A 13,210-nucleotide genomic window follows, 5' to 3' on the forward strand; every position below is an offset into this window, starting at 1 on the left:
ATGGGCCGGGAGGCAAATTATTCCCGATGGAGACGGGTGGGCCCATGCAGGGAATATATAGAGTAGATGAGTGGGCCGATGTACATGAATATTAGGTAGACGGGTGGGCCGAGGTAGTTGGATATTATGCAGATGGGTGTATTAAGGTAGATGTGTATGAGATAGATGGGTAGGTACTTGTTATCACATTCACGGGTGGGCCCAGACACATATTAAATTAGACGGGTGGGCCGAGGGTATTATAAAATATTGTATTAGACGGGTGGGCCCAGACGCATATTAATTAGACGGGTGGGCCGAGGGTGTTGTATGGGATGTTTTATTAGACGGGTGGGCCAAGGGTGGTATAAAATATAGATGGGTGGGCCCATGTGTATCATAATTGTAGACATGATGGAGCTGAGGTAGTTGTACATCAACCAAATCAGAGAGGAGGTAATAAATCAAAGTTACCAAGTTCCCGGAGCAGCAGGTGATCTCCTGACATGGCCTTTGATGGTGCACAGGTTGTCTTGCAGAATGTGGAATCCGGGGTGCGAAGCTTGTGTTGCCCTACGAGAAGCCAAGTTCCGACCACCAGAATTTGAGTCAACTGTACCGAGCTCCGAGTTCCGGGACCCGGAACTCAACACATAATTTAGTTAATACTTTCCGTGTTAAATGGCCAACCGAAGTTGAGATGTTTCTGAAGAGAGCAGCAGGTGCTCTCTTGACATGGCCTTTGATGGTGCGTAGGTTGTCTTGCAGAATGTGGAATCCGGGGTGCGAAGCTTGTGTTGCCCTACGAGAAGCCAAGTTCCGACCACCAAAATGTGAGTCAACCGTACTCAGAGGAGGTAATAAATCAAAGTTACCGAGTTCCCGGAGCAGCAGGTGATCTCCTGACATGGCCTTTGATGGTGCACAGGTTGTCTTGCAGAATTTGGAATCCGGGGTGCGAGGCTTGTGTTTCCCTACAAGAAGCCAAGTTCCGACCACCCAAATTTGGGTCAACCGTACCGACTTCCGAGTTCCGGGACCCGGGAGTCGACAAATGAATATCTGATGACCAGCACACTTCCAATCAGGTAGTATTTCATTGAGCAATGGATAATAATACATCTTTGACAGCCAAAATTATCTCAGGCTCCCTTATCTGATCCTCTCTATCTCCACCCCCTTTAACACCAAAGTCCGGACATTCAGCATTCAGTGTCTGATTTCCCAAGATTAACATCCAGCATGAACGGTTCTTCCCCTTCCACTCCTGATAGTATAAACATCTGGCGCACTTGGGCCCTGACTGTGACTTATGAAGCAGGGGAATATACCGAACAGAAATTCAAGGCAGAGAAGACTGGAGGAGGCCCAGTCATACCTTCCCCCAACCTAGACACTGATCTGGTGATGGCGTGCGATCGCTTGGCTGATGTACTCATAAAGGCATATAAAAATCCCAGTGGGTCTTCCTGCAGATTCGGAAAATTCGTTTTATCATTCAAATTCCTGCATGACAGTTCAGATGCAGGTGGATATTGCAAGATATAGCAAATTGATCTCCCCGAAGGACACCGGGCATAATGAACAGAGAGAGGCTAGGTTGCTTGAGAGGTGTCCTCCTGGCCATGAAGGCAAAAGGTTGGTCGACGAACCTGCCACAATTCTCGATGCATCCGGTGCCATCATCGCATGGTACCTCCCAGACGCCCTGACCGACACCACCCAGGTGTGTAATATACATTGTTACTCAATGGATATTGAATATCAAATGGAACCTACAGAAGGAAATCAGGGAAGCCACCAATTTGCTCGCTCCAAGCCTCGAAAAAAGTGTAAGGGCTGATGGCAATTGGCGAACTAATCAAAAGTGGTTCAACCGGGGCTCGGAAGATGTTGGGGCAACTCCCGGATGCATCAATTTATCTCCGGCATGGTTTCAACAGGGACACGAGGTAGGATCTGATGAGATGGTGATTCCGGCAGTCATACTCACCAATCCCAAAGAATGTGTCCGATCCGGAGGTATCTGCATCATTGAAGGGACCTTCCTGCGAGAATATCCTCAAAGCCATTTCAAGGCCAGCAGCCATCGCGTCCGCGGCACTCAGAGTCATGCATCCTGAGCAGTACTGGGCAGGGTTGCGAACCTTGTCAAACCTCGGACATATAGCAGTAAGCAAGGATCTGCCACAGATGCCGGAGGTCCTGCAGTACTGGGCATCGGTGTTTAACACCCTCTCCATCATTTCCAATCGGGAAACCCCAAATCATCGAGACCATTTGTCCATTGCTGAATGCTTCGACATTCTCACCACCGTGGGGAACTATTCTAATGCTCGGATGACAATGCCAAGCCTTCAGCTGGAGTTCAAGTACAATTCCGGCTGTATGATTGCGTTTTCCGGAAGGATTGTGAGACATGGAGTTTATGATGTGGAAGGGGATCGGATTGCTTGGGCATGGTATATGAGGGATTCTGTTCACATTTACGCTGGTGTTCCATCATGTGGATGGGCTAGTGTGGATGGTCCATACAGTGTGTGAAAGATCAAACAAAGAGCATGCATTGTGACCTATATACATTCCAACAAATGAATACCATGTACCAATAGTTATCTGGACCTCAATACTCACACACCGGCGGTTTTGGAGTTTCGCACTATGCAAGATTTGTTTTGAAATGTTAATGATAAAGTTGGCATTTTTACTATACATTTTGACACAGTAAAAATGGAAAAATTGGATGAGTGGGGGCGAAATTCTACATTTTATGAATCATTTTGACATTGTAAAAGAAAGACATTTAACCGACAGCAAGATCTGAAGAAAAATGATACCGAACATTTTGATTCAAATTTTACATGGGGTGAGATTTGAGGAAAATTTGAATAAAACACATTTTACCTGTTGGAAAGGAATTTTACCCCGATATAAGATTTGAATCAAAATGTTCGATCATTTTTCTTCAGATCTTGCTGTCGGTTAAATGTCTTTCTTTTACAATGTCAAAATGACTCATAAAATGTAGAATTTCGCCCAAGATTTATCCACTCATCCAATTTTTTCATTTTTACTGTGTCAAAATGTATAGTAAGAATGCTAACTTTATCATTAACATTTCAAAACAAATCTTGCATAGTGCAAAACTCCAAAACCGCCGGTGTGTCAATTGTGAGCATTTGCGAAGTGATATATGGGACTGAATAATTTGGATGCGAGCCTCGGTATTCGATAATCGGAACTCGGGACTTGACATATGGGAGTCCCGAGTGCCGGGGTACTGAGTCCCGACACCCGGACCTCAGCACTTGATATTTGAGACTGGGGGAAGATGTATCAATATGCTCAAATTAACATTTGTTATTGCCGTACACATTTGACAAAACCCTGAACCCCGACATTGTGAACTTGGGACTCGACACTGTTCTGAATACCGAGTCCCGGAAGCCCAGGTCCCGAGTCCCGAATTTCGGAGTTCGGGGTTCGGCGACCCGGAGCTCGGCAACTGTGTTGGGTGTCAGGGTATGCGGAGCATTGGAGATAGCATGTGTCAGTATTTTGCATTTCATGGTTCATGTTTGGCTGACACATGCGATCTCCAATGTTCCGGATACCCTGACACCCAACACAGTTGCCGAGCTCCGGGTCACCGAGTCCCGAAGCCCGAGTCCCGAGTCCCAAATTTTGGAGTTCGGGGTTCGGTGACCCGGAGCTCGGCAACTGTGTTGGGTGTCAGGGTATCCGGAGCATTGGAGATAGCATGTGTCAGTATTCTGCGTTTCATGGTTCATCTTTCGTGATTATGGAATCTTTCGTGATTATAGAATCGGGCGTCAGGGACTCAGTATTCAGAACACTGTCGAGTCCCAGGTCACGAGCTCCGAGTCCCGAGTCCCGAAACCCAGGTCCCAAGTCCCGAAACCCGAGTCCCGAGTCCCGAATTTCGGAGTTCGGGGTTCGGTGACCCGGAGCTCGGCAACTGTGTTGGGTGTCAGGGTATCCGGAGCATTGGAGATCGCATGTGTCAGCCAAACATGAACCATGAAACGCAAAATACTGACACATGCTATCTCCAATGCTCCGGATACCCTGACACCCAACACAGTTGCCGAGCTCCGGGTCGCCGAACCCCGAACTCCGAAATTCGGGACTCGGGACCTGGGCTTCCGGGACTCGGGTGCAAGATTTTTGAATGCATAGAATATTTTACATCTTGTATACAATGAACACTGAATGGGACTACACTCCTTTGCCTTTCCTCAATTTCTCTAACATGTCAGTGTACATCTTCACCTCTGCCATCTTGGCTTTGATGCCCTCATCTTGCTCCTCCATCAATGCTTCCATGTGTTCTTTAATCCACCTCAGTCCCATAAGTGGTGGAGTCGAAGTGTTTCTCAACTTCTCTGGAAGAACCAAAGCATCATCCTCAACATTAAGCTAGAACAGATAAGTCATCAATCAAGGCAATTCAGCTAACATCTTACCGCCCAATACTGGTAGTGAGAGACGCAGGAAGCCATTATTTCATCCCACTGCCATGGTTGATCCGGGATTGTGGTGTTTCCCATCTACCATGGACATGTATATGCAAACACAATCCGGGACGGATGTCCTGCAATTGCCTCATCATCAAATGAAAGGAGGTGGAATGAAAAGACGTCGTCCGGAACCGTGTTCCAGGTTAGCATGGGATACAACTTGAGGATATAAGCAACAGGGACCGGAAGAACCGACACGATATTCTGTGAAGCTGAGTACTGCAGGAGTGGTGTGACAAAAGTCTGCTCAAATTTTTAGCATTGACCAACAAAGTCATCAGGGCAGTGGTAACATACATTCATCTCCCATTGCAGCCCAGCTTTAAAATACTTTATCCGGTCAGAAGATAGACCATTGTTGGCAGCTTCCGTCTGATATTGAGAGATGCATGCACGGACCCGCGATCCAGCCATTGCCAATGTGCAGGAAATAGTTCCAAGGCTCAGCTTCAGGGGTCGGTAATGGCTTCTGGCATTCAGAGTGCCAGAAGTGGATGCAGGAGTTGCAGGCATGGCTAATACAGGACTATGGCGCTGGCAATGCAAGTGAAAGATGGTGAAGATGTGAAGATAAGAATCACTGATGGATGGATACGAAATTCAAACTCCGACATGGGCTGACCCGGACAATTCCCGGGCCTCAATTATGTATGTGGAAAAAGGGACTTCATGAGAAAACAATGTTCATTCATCTCCAGCCTCTATCAACACGTTTTGTAGGTCTTGAAAAGCTGCATGCGCATCCTGTGCGAGCAATGAATACATTCGCGATTGCCTTCCGGCATAGCATCCGTGACCCGGAAGGCGTTTCTCCAATGATTCCTGCATGTGGTCGCCCCATTGGGTTGCTTTCCACAAAAAGAACTTACATGTCCAATCCATCTCCAATTTGACCAATATCATTTCTTCCCTCCATCGATCTCGTAGTGCCTTTGCCCGCAGCCAATGGACTCGGTAAACTTGGCATGGGTCCAGTCAGGTAACCGTGGGATATGACATGCAAGCAGGAACTCACATTCCTCATTCCACGATTGATCAGGACCCCCGAGGTCGACTTCAACAGACCAAAACCAAGCCAAAGATTCATTTCGTTGACCTCGGGCATTTGGGTCGCCCACTGCAGTGCTGATTTTGAGTTGCTCGCAAAGCAGGGGTTTGTATTTCTGAAGCTGGTCTTGCCCCGGCTCAAGTTTCATCATTTGCTTTCTGGTCTTTGTATATATGCTGGCATGGAGGGAGACTGCCTGCTGCACCGACGTCACCTGGGACCAAGCTCGAGTTTTCAGGGCCTGGGATTTGGCCTGCCGAACGGTTGTTCGGAACAGGATGGCCTTGTTGCAAAGGTAAATGCGGAGATTGTGAAGGGCATCATTGGCCTGCCCTTCACGAAGAGACATCTCCAGGGGAATCAGATCCTCTGCCATGCATCGTCTGCATCTATCAACACCCAGGTTTGATGGCAACGGGATTACAGTGAGCTCGGGAGAGTTTGTCCATGTATGAGATGTCTCTGTGAAATCCGCCGGGTCATCATCGAGATCATCTAGAATGTCTACGTTCAAGTCCTCAGGTTCATCATCTGCATCAAATCCCTCCCCGAGATGTGTTAGAGCAGACCGAGCAAATCCATCTATCTGGCCTCGGAGCCGATCGCGTTGACGGGCAATGTCTAATCTCTGTGTCTCAGTGGATCTTCTTCCGATCCTTCGGACCTCGATGAGCAATGCAATCTGAGCCTCTTCAATTGCTAACCCTGTTGATATCCACGTCGCCACAGATCTGCGAGAGGGTGCTGCATTGCGGGCGTTACCCTCCTCTAATAATCTAAGCTCGATCTCCTTTTTGCTTGGTGCTGAGTGCAATATTAATTCTGACCTCAATGGAGACAATGGAACTCAACGTACCCTTTTTTATATTGATCTCATATTCATCCATCGCCGCAGGATCATTCAATCTGCTTGACTGAGCTATCCTCTCCCTGGCTAACCATTCTGTCTTCAAATGTGAGGGTGCTGCTTCATCGAGTCTGTCGAATGCCTTTCCACTTTCCGAGATGCCATTCCTCGCCAGCTTGTATTTCCGGCATAGAGTCCTTTTCATGCGAATCATCTTGCAGAAATTGGAGTCATTCATCTGATAATCAAGGCATTCCTTTCGGTGGGGAGATGACATTCCCCGAGCAGCAGGGGAAATCAGATTGAGCCGTGCCCATAGCGTCTCCATGATCTCTCCATCGATCCGACCAATGCCTTCAATAAAGTTAGAAGCATATCGGACATAGCAGCTGTCCTGATGGCCATGAATGTGCCACAACCCAATTCCGGGAATGATGGTTAGTTGTGGTGCCATGTCTAGAAATCGACTTCGATCCACCCGAACCCGAAAGTGTTTGTTGTATTGACAATTAATATCATAGAAGGTGACAGCCCTGGTGATGCCTTCCATGTTGTGCCGGGAAGCCTCGCAAAGGGCGTAGTCCATGTTCATTTGTCTGCAAGTGACCCATGGTTAACTCGTGAATGAGGAATGGTGGATGTGGCTTGCCTTTCGCCTTTCTGAAAATCCACCATGGAGTGAGGGACAAAGCAACCGTGTCTGGCACAGGCAACTCCCCCGATACCGGTGGACTCCAGCTTGTGCCGAGCAGCATTAGCTTGATTTACTGCCCGGTGGTTGTTGCAGCTTGATTTTTCCACCGTGTCAGCAGCCTCTGCCAGATGCATTTTATACCGGTCCTTTCCTACCATGAATCCAAGCCCATCGGATAGCCAAACTTCATCGAATGGCTTAATGGGATGCAGATGTTCGGCTTTGAAATTTCCGTCCATCACAAATGACCAGGTGTATTTCCAGCTTGGATCGCTAGTATTATTATGGAGGCCACATTGGTTGAGAATAGGACTCACTCATCAAGCGATTCATCCTCTGACAACAGCACATTAATCCCTGGCTGAGGACACGCCGGGCAAAATAATGCGAGTTCTCCTGTGCTCGGGTTATCAGAACGATGGCCAAAGCCATGCCATTTCATTGTCTTCAACTGCCTCCACTGTCGAGCGACCCTCATGAGCTCTCTGTATCGGTCCTTGCAATGTGCTTTGTCAATATGATGTCCAGTAGATGAAGAGGGTAAGGCATTACCGGAACAAGGTGTGGAAACATGCTGGAGGTCATTCGCCGGAGCTTGCTGTAATAGTTCATCGCCGAGGTGCCGCATTCAAGGCTGTCCAGTAGAAAATCATTGAGCACTCTGAAGGTGAACACAGTCTTTGGCCTGTTGAAAGATGCAGGGAAAAATCCGTGTCGAAACATTTGAATGTCCGGACTCATGGCATTCGGACATTCACAACATCGAATCTCCAGGCGATGAACTCCGGACTTGTCTACAATGACCATGGTGTTTTCCTTTGGCTGGAACTCGGGTCCGGACACAAATGGCAGATCTTCAGGCTCGAGCAGGTCTTCAGGTTCATCTTCTTCAAACAAATTCCACCAATCAGGTGACCTCCGGACATTGTTTGCCATCATGGCCAAGGTGTATAATGAGTCCCACATGAGCGAGACAACTCCGCTCAAAGAATCGCCCATTCCATTGACTGATCCAGTGGAAAGGATTGCTACAATGTTGACTCCTGCAACAGCCCGTGCAATAGAGTGGCTCGCCAAGACAATCTTGACATTTGTACACCCCATCCTGTTCGCAGATGATGCATCTCCTGTCTTCTGGTGGAGCTTCTCGATCAAGGAGGTGATGTAGATATGATTCCTGCCTTGGCAGCCATTGCCTGAGGTAGTCATTTTGACTCTGTATTTTTGAATGCTTAGCCATAGTTTAAATGACACTCCAACATTGTACATGAACTTGCCATGGTTTTTGGGAGTTGCAAAGGCTCAAAGGAGCCTTGGTCCTGCTCATAAGTATTGTCAGGAAAGTCTTCCCAAGGAGGTGGTGCCTCAACAGGCTGAATTGTTGGTGATTCTGGGGGAGAGTTAGGCATGGACCTGTAGGCATGTCGCCTCGTGCTTGCAAGTGGGACCTTGACCCAAGTCTTCCTACCTTTGCTGCCCCTTGCTTCCACCCTGTGAGATTTTTGCACTGGGGTGCATCTACCTATCTTCATCTTGTTTACTAATGTTGCAAGCAAGGCATCAGCTCAGGTGTAATGAATTGTTATTGCAATATGATGCTGTGCAGTCCTGTTGGCTCATTACAAATTCATTTCCATTAATGGATTCTTTTCAAATATGGGCCGATTAACAGATTATTAGGCTTTGCTCTAAGTTCAACTTCGCACAATTCATTAATACTTCTACCTTGCAAATCCTCAGCCCGTTCTGCATTCTGATTCACTATGGCAAGAACAGGTCATTCCACCAACATGACTTCCGGAAGACACAGGGCGCGTCAACCACAGTCTCAGAAGCTCACAGACAAGGAGATTTTGGAGTTGAAGAACTACCTTCCTGAGTGGACTGCCGCCAAAAGGAGTGAGAAGAGGGGGATTTTCACTGCCATAGCAAGGGTGGCCAGGTTGTTTGCTCCTAAGGTGGACCAAAAACAATGGAAAAAGAGGAAGCAGGTGATGCTCCTTTGTTGCGTTGAAAAACTAAATTTTCAACATCACATTTTTTCATCAAATCTTAGGTGTACAAGACTTGGTTGTTCAACAACAAGAAAAAGAAGGAAAGGAAGGACACCATCAAGTATGGGAGGAAATGGACGCTGTAGAGACTCATGCCTCTCATGGTGTGATATGGCAGTATTCACTAGGGAGTACACAGCACGAACTTGCAGCATCACTCTGTGTGCTATCTGCAGCTATCCCTATATGAGGCGCAGCTTTCCCGCGCAACGCGCGCCATGCGCGCACCTTTCCCGCGCTTTATGATGTATACGCGCGCACGCTTTCCCGCGCTTGATCGCCCTATAGCGCAAGCCTTCCGGAAGCATCCATCCACTGTCCACCAAGCTCTCTAGTGCGTGTATTTTCATTTCCCTTATTTACATATCATTCCACCTTTATTTATATCATGGACCCTTACTTACATATAGCTTTACATACCTTACTCGGTAACGCTTCGGCTCCGCGTGACAGCGCTTAGGCGCCGTATATAAGCGCCAGCATTACATACTATTAGGAACTTTCGAACTTTGGACTGGACCTCCCACTTACCCACTTACCACCTAGAGAATATAGTTGCAATCTATTCTTTGACACCTCGCGCTCACATCTCTTGTTATTCATCTATCATCACTTAAGCAAACTCACACTTACTCTCACTTGTTTCCGCTCACGCGCGCGCGCGCTTCCCGCGCCTCGCGCGTACCTTCGCTTTCCCGCGCCTCGCGCGTACCTGCGCGCTTTCTCGCACTTCGCATTGGCCGACCAGTAGCGCCTTCAGCGCCTACTTCCAGATCCTTGCTGCACTCGCTTCCCCTTTAGGGTCGAACGCACTTGTCGTCTCAGGTATAGCAGACTAGGCAATGCGCGACCTCACAACATTTACAGATACAGTTTGGAGCATCATTTGTTCCTCTCAGTATTGTTGTTTCTACAACGCCCAGGATGGTGGTCTACCAGCAGAAACGCGAAGAGGTGCTGAAGAGGATTGAGGACGAGTCAGGGGGTAAAGCCCGGAGATCCTGGTATGTTCAAACATTATCAGGCGGCGGTGAAGAGAGTCATGGCTGAATGGACGACGACAAGTTGGAGAAGGCGAAAGAAACAGCGGAAGAGTGGTCCAACAACTGTCCGCCTCCGGAGATACAAGCACAAGTCGCCCGTAAGAAGGGTCCGGCATATATGGAGCACTTTTCGAACGAGATGTGGAGGCAATGTGGGATGAGAGTTTTTGTGATGTCGGCTTGGAAGAATGAAAAGGGAGAGGTGCTGTTCGGGATGTGAGTACATTTACCCATTGACACGGATCTTTCATCTCAAAATATCCATGCAGGCATGATGATAACGAGGCCTTAGGAGATGGGGACAGCTTCATGAAGACGAAGGACTGGGAGGACATTGAGCCAGTGTGGCAGGAGTACGCGCAGGAACAGTTCGGTGAGTGTTTGAACCATGTATACCAGATTGAACATGTGAGCATCACAATGATAGGTGCCGGGGCACGGGATGGAGGACTTCAGGTCAAGGGAGGTCGAAAAAGAATTCGAAAACCAGCTTTCAAACTCGAAATGGACAGGGAGGGTATGCCACTCCTTCCCGACATCACCGACACGAAACTTGAGGAGAAGAAGGCCATAGTGAGGGCCTTTCTTACATCGCACTATCGTGAGTTTCTCGTTGCATCATCTGACAAATTGTTCAATGCATGGACACAGGGATATGTTCCGGGAAAGGACAAGGTGGTTGTACCATGGAGTGCCATTGTACAAAGTCAGGATGACTTCGTGGCCCGGACGTATCTTCTGGCAGATGTTTGACTTGAAGGAGCCTTCAAAGCTGCAAAATTGGGACACGACTGCCTTGCTCCATTTCTGGCATGCTTGGCAGGAAACAGGAGAAGGTCCCACATTTCTGTTCAAAGCATGGAAGAACAAAGATGGGGACATGGTACCATCTGTCATATCTGGCAAGTCGCCCTCTCCTCAGACTAGTATAGTGAGAAAGCAGCAGAGGGTTACCATCCGAGGGCCTCGGGATTCGTCGACAGAAGCCGAGAGTGATAAGGAGAGTGCCACTAATCATACGGAGGATGATGTGGATGATGACCTGGCTGACGGGAGACATCCGCTGAAGAAACCCAGGATGGGAGGTCCTACACCAAAAGGGATGGCAGTCCCACATGCAATTCCAAAGCCTCGCCGGCCAAGCCGGCCAAAAAAGGTGCATTACTGACATCAAGAATGGGCGACCTCCTTGCTGGGTTAACTGAAGACGCGACCAGAGAAGTTAGAGAGGATGTTGAAATGGAAGAGAGTATCACGCCGCCGGCACAGAAAAGGGGGCGGGGCAAGAAAGTCACAGTTGAACCATCCACGAGGACGACCCGGAGTAAGTTGCAAATGCCAGTAGACAGTACACCTAGAGTAACCAGACCACGGGGACGCACTTAATGTAGATATATCTTCCTGCCGTCATGTGTAATGTCATATGTGCTATTGTGTATATGTCAAAGTACTAACGACCTAATCTTAAATCCCAAATCTCCAGTACCAAGGCCCGAGTACCGAACCCCAAGTTCCGAACCCCCAACCCCGATCACCGAGTACCGAGTACCGAGTACCGAGCACAGAACACCGGGCAGCGAGGACTGAGTAGGTGGAGTATACAAGTACCAAGGACTAAGTACTGAGTAGGTAAAGTATCCAAGTACCAAGTACTAAGTACTGAGCAGGCAAAGTATACTGCACTGAACCCCGAGTACCGAACCCCGAACCCCGATCACCGGGCACCGAGCACCGAGTACCGAGTACCGAGTACCGAGCACAGAACACCGGGCAGCGAGGAAGGACTAAGTACTGAGTAGGTAAAGTATACTGCAATATGTCTACTATCAGACATTGATCGATATCTACATGTTACTTGAGTCCTCAAAGAACTCAATGAGGGTATCTAATACCTTCAGCATTTCGGAGGTGACTCCCTTACCCGTTGCATCCTCCGGAGGTCCGCATCTGCTTTCCGCAGTTTGTCGCATGTTTCAGCCCATGCCATCCTGAATGGTCTGTCAGCCTCAAGAAGTTGTGCTACTGTAGGGGCAGGAAGATTTCCATGACTCTGTTCGTAATCACCCAGGCGATCTACAATTGTTTGAACTTGCAGAACATTAGCAGAGATAAATAATCAACTGTTGTATACATACTTTCAGCTTCATCATAAGATCCGATTGGCATGAACTCCTGAACCATGGCACGCAGTTCTTCATTGTTGAGTTCCGGCTCGGGCGATTGACATTCGGGAGTTTCTGAATTCGCTTGGGAGATAACATGAATAGAACACATGACATGATATGAATACACGTACAAGGTATGGGTGCCTCTGGTACAGCCGGAGTGGCCGGATGAGGTTCGGGAGTCGATTCATTCACTGGGGAAATGCCATGAAAAATGAACATGAGATGAAAAGAATAACCTCACCAGCCATAGGAAAATCGGGTACAGCCGGAGCATCATCAGATGAAATAAAGGTATCCTCCGGACCAAGATACAAGTCCGGGTCATCGTACAGGGCCAGTCCATCTGCCAGGGCCGGATATGATGGATCTGGAAATATGTGATGGATTTGCACATGTAGAATATGTACATTTGAATTGAGAAACATACCGGGAATCGCATTTAATGAATCCAAACCACCGGATGACCCAGAATCAGAGTCTAACTCATCATCCGGCCCAAGGTATATATCATCTAATGGATCTAAACCATGTAAGATCAATTCACTGAAATCAGCAGAAACAAAACATACCAAGGGACATCCGGGACTGGGAGGTCTCATCCACATCCATTGAGGTGGATTCAGTGACCGGAGGTCATGAAATCTGACCCCAGGTTGAGAGCTCATGATATCTGATGAGCTGATGAACTGATGAACTGATTGATAACAGATAACGTCGAAGTTCAACACATGGCCGGCGATTGCCGAAAGTTGAACCATGACCAAACAAGACAAACAATCAACGATTTTCAACATTGTCCTTCAATTGTATTGTTTCTTTGAAAACTTCATTCTAGT

General features: G+C 47.9%; 5 protein-coding genes across 5 annotated transcripts; 2 read left to right on the forward strand and 3 right to left on the reverse strand.

The window, feature by feature from the left end:
• Nucleotides 1-1,375: 1,375 nt before the first annotated feature.
• On the forward strand, nt 1,376-2,220 carry HD556DRAFT_1464030 (uncharacterized protein; the record flags this gene model as incomplete). The annotated part of the gene is made up of 4 exons (XM_041308308.1): nt 1,376-1,438; nt 1,497-1,705; nt 1,761-1,931; nt 1,984-2,220. Coding segments are annotated over exons 1-4 (669 nt in total), but the record flags the coding sequence as incomplete, so codon positions are not given.
• Nucleotides 2,221-4,218: 1,998 nt separating this feature from the next.
• HD556DRAFT_1440623 (uncharacterized protein) lies at nt 4,219-5,033 on the reverse strand (the record flags this gene model as incomplete). Its single annotated transcript, XM_041306149.1, has 4 exons — nt 4,219-4,419; nt 4,467-4,514; nt 4,578-4,763; nt 4,818-5,033. 4 exons carry the CDS (start codon nt 5,031-5,033, stop codon nt 4,219-4,221), a joined length of 651 nt encoding a protein of 216 aa, XP_041163094.1.
• Nucleotides 5,034-5,204: 171 nt separating this feature from the next.
• On the reverse strand, nt 5,205-8,126 carry HD556DRAFT_1525789 (uncharacterized protein; the record flags this gene model as incomplete). The annotated part of the gene is made up of 6 exons (XM_041309289.1): nt 7,662-8,126; nt 7,427-7,605; nt 7,065-7,373; nt 6,425-7,011; nt 5,536-6,372; nt 5,205-5,479 (listed from the first exon to the last, which is right to left on the reverse strand). Exons 1-6 carry the CDS (start codon nt 8,106-8,108, stop codon nt 5,205-5,207), a joined length of 2,634 nt encoding a protein of 877 aa, XP_041163095.1. The 5' UTR covers nt 8,109-8,126.
• Nucleotides 8,127-8,778: 652 nt separating this feature from the next.
• On the forward strand, nt 8,779-11,574 carry HD556DRAFT_1464070 (uncharacterized protein). The gene is made up of 9 exons (XM_041308309.1): nt 8,779-9,100; nt 9,166-9,224; nt 9,303-9,497; nt 10,063-10,171; nt 10,229-10,422; nt 10,476-10,579; nt 10,634-10,779; nt 10,858-10,905; nt 10,952-11,574. Exons 1-9 carry the CDS (start codon nt 8,873-8,875, stop codon nt 11,372-11,374), a joined length of 1,506 nt encoding a protein of 501 aa, XP_041163096.1. The 5' UTR covers nt 8,779-8,872; the 3' UTR covers nt 11,375-11,574.
• Nucleotides 11,575-12,100: 526 nt separating this feature from the next.
• On the reverse strand, nt 12,101-12,983 carry HD556DRAFT_1440628 (uncharacterized protein; the record flags this gene model as incomplete). Its single annotated transcript, XM_041306150.1, has 6 exons — nt 12,101-12,294; nt 12,342-12,452; nt 12,503-12,565; nt 12,616-12,741; nt 12,802-12,894; nt 12,944-12,983. The coding sequence occupies 6 exons, from the start codon at nt 12,981-12,983 to the stop codon at nt 12,101-12,103; spliced, it is 627 nt and encodes a 208-aa protein (XP_041163097.1).
• Between the last annotated feature and the right edge of the window lie 227 nt (nt 12,984-13,210).

Source organism: Suillus plorans (assembly GCF_016647745.1).
Source record: "Suillus plorans strain S12 chromosome Unknown HD556scaffold_14, whole genome shotgun sequence".
In the NCBI taxonomy this organism is placed as follows: Eukaryota; Fungi; Basidiomycota; class Agaricomycetes; order Boletales; family Suillaceae; genus Suillus; species Suillus plorans.

What these genes read in the sequence shown, in the direction of transcription:
- HD556DRAFT_1464070 (XM_041308309.1), top strand. Translation starts at nt 8,873, where the DNA reads ATGGCAAGAACAGGTCATTCCACCAACATGACTTCCGGAAGACACAGG. An exon ending in AATGGAAAAAGAGGAAGCAG is followed by an intron (nt 9,101 to 9,165) that starts GTGATGCTCCTT and finishes ATCAAATCTTAG; the next exon opens with GTGTACAAGACTTGGTTGTT. An exon ending in GAAAGGAAGGACACCATCAA is followed by an intron (nt 9,225 to 9,302) that starts GTATGGGAGGAA and finishes GGGAGTACACAG; the next exon opens with CACGAACTTGCAGCATCACT.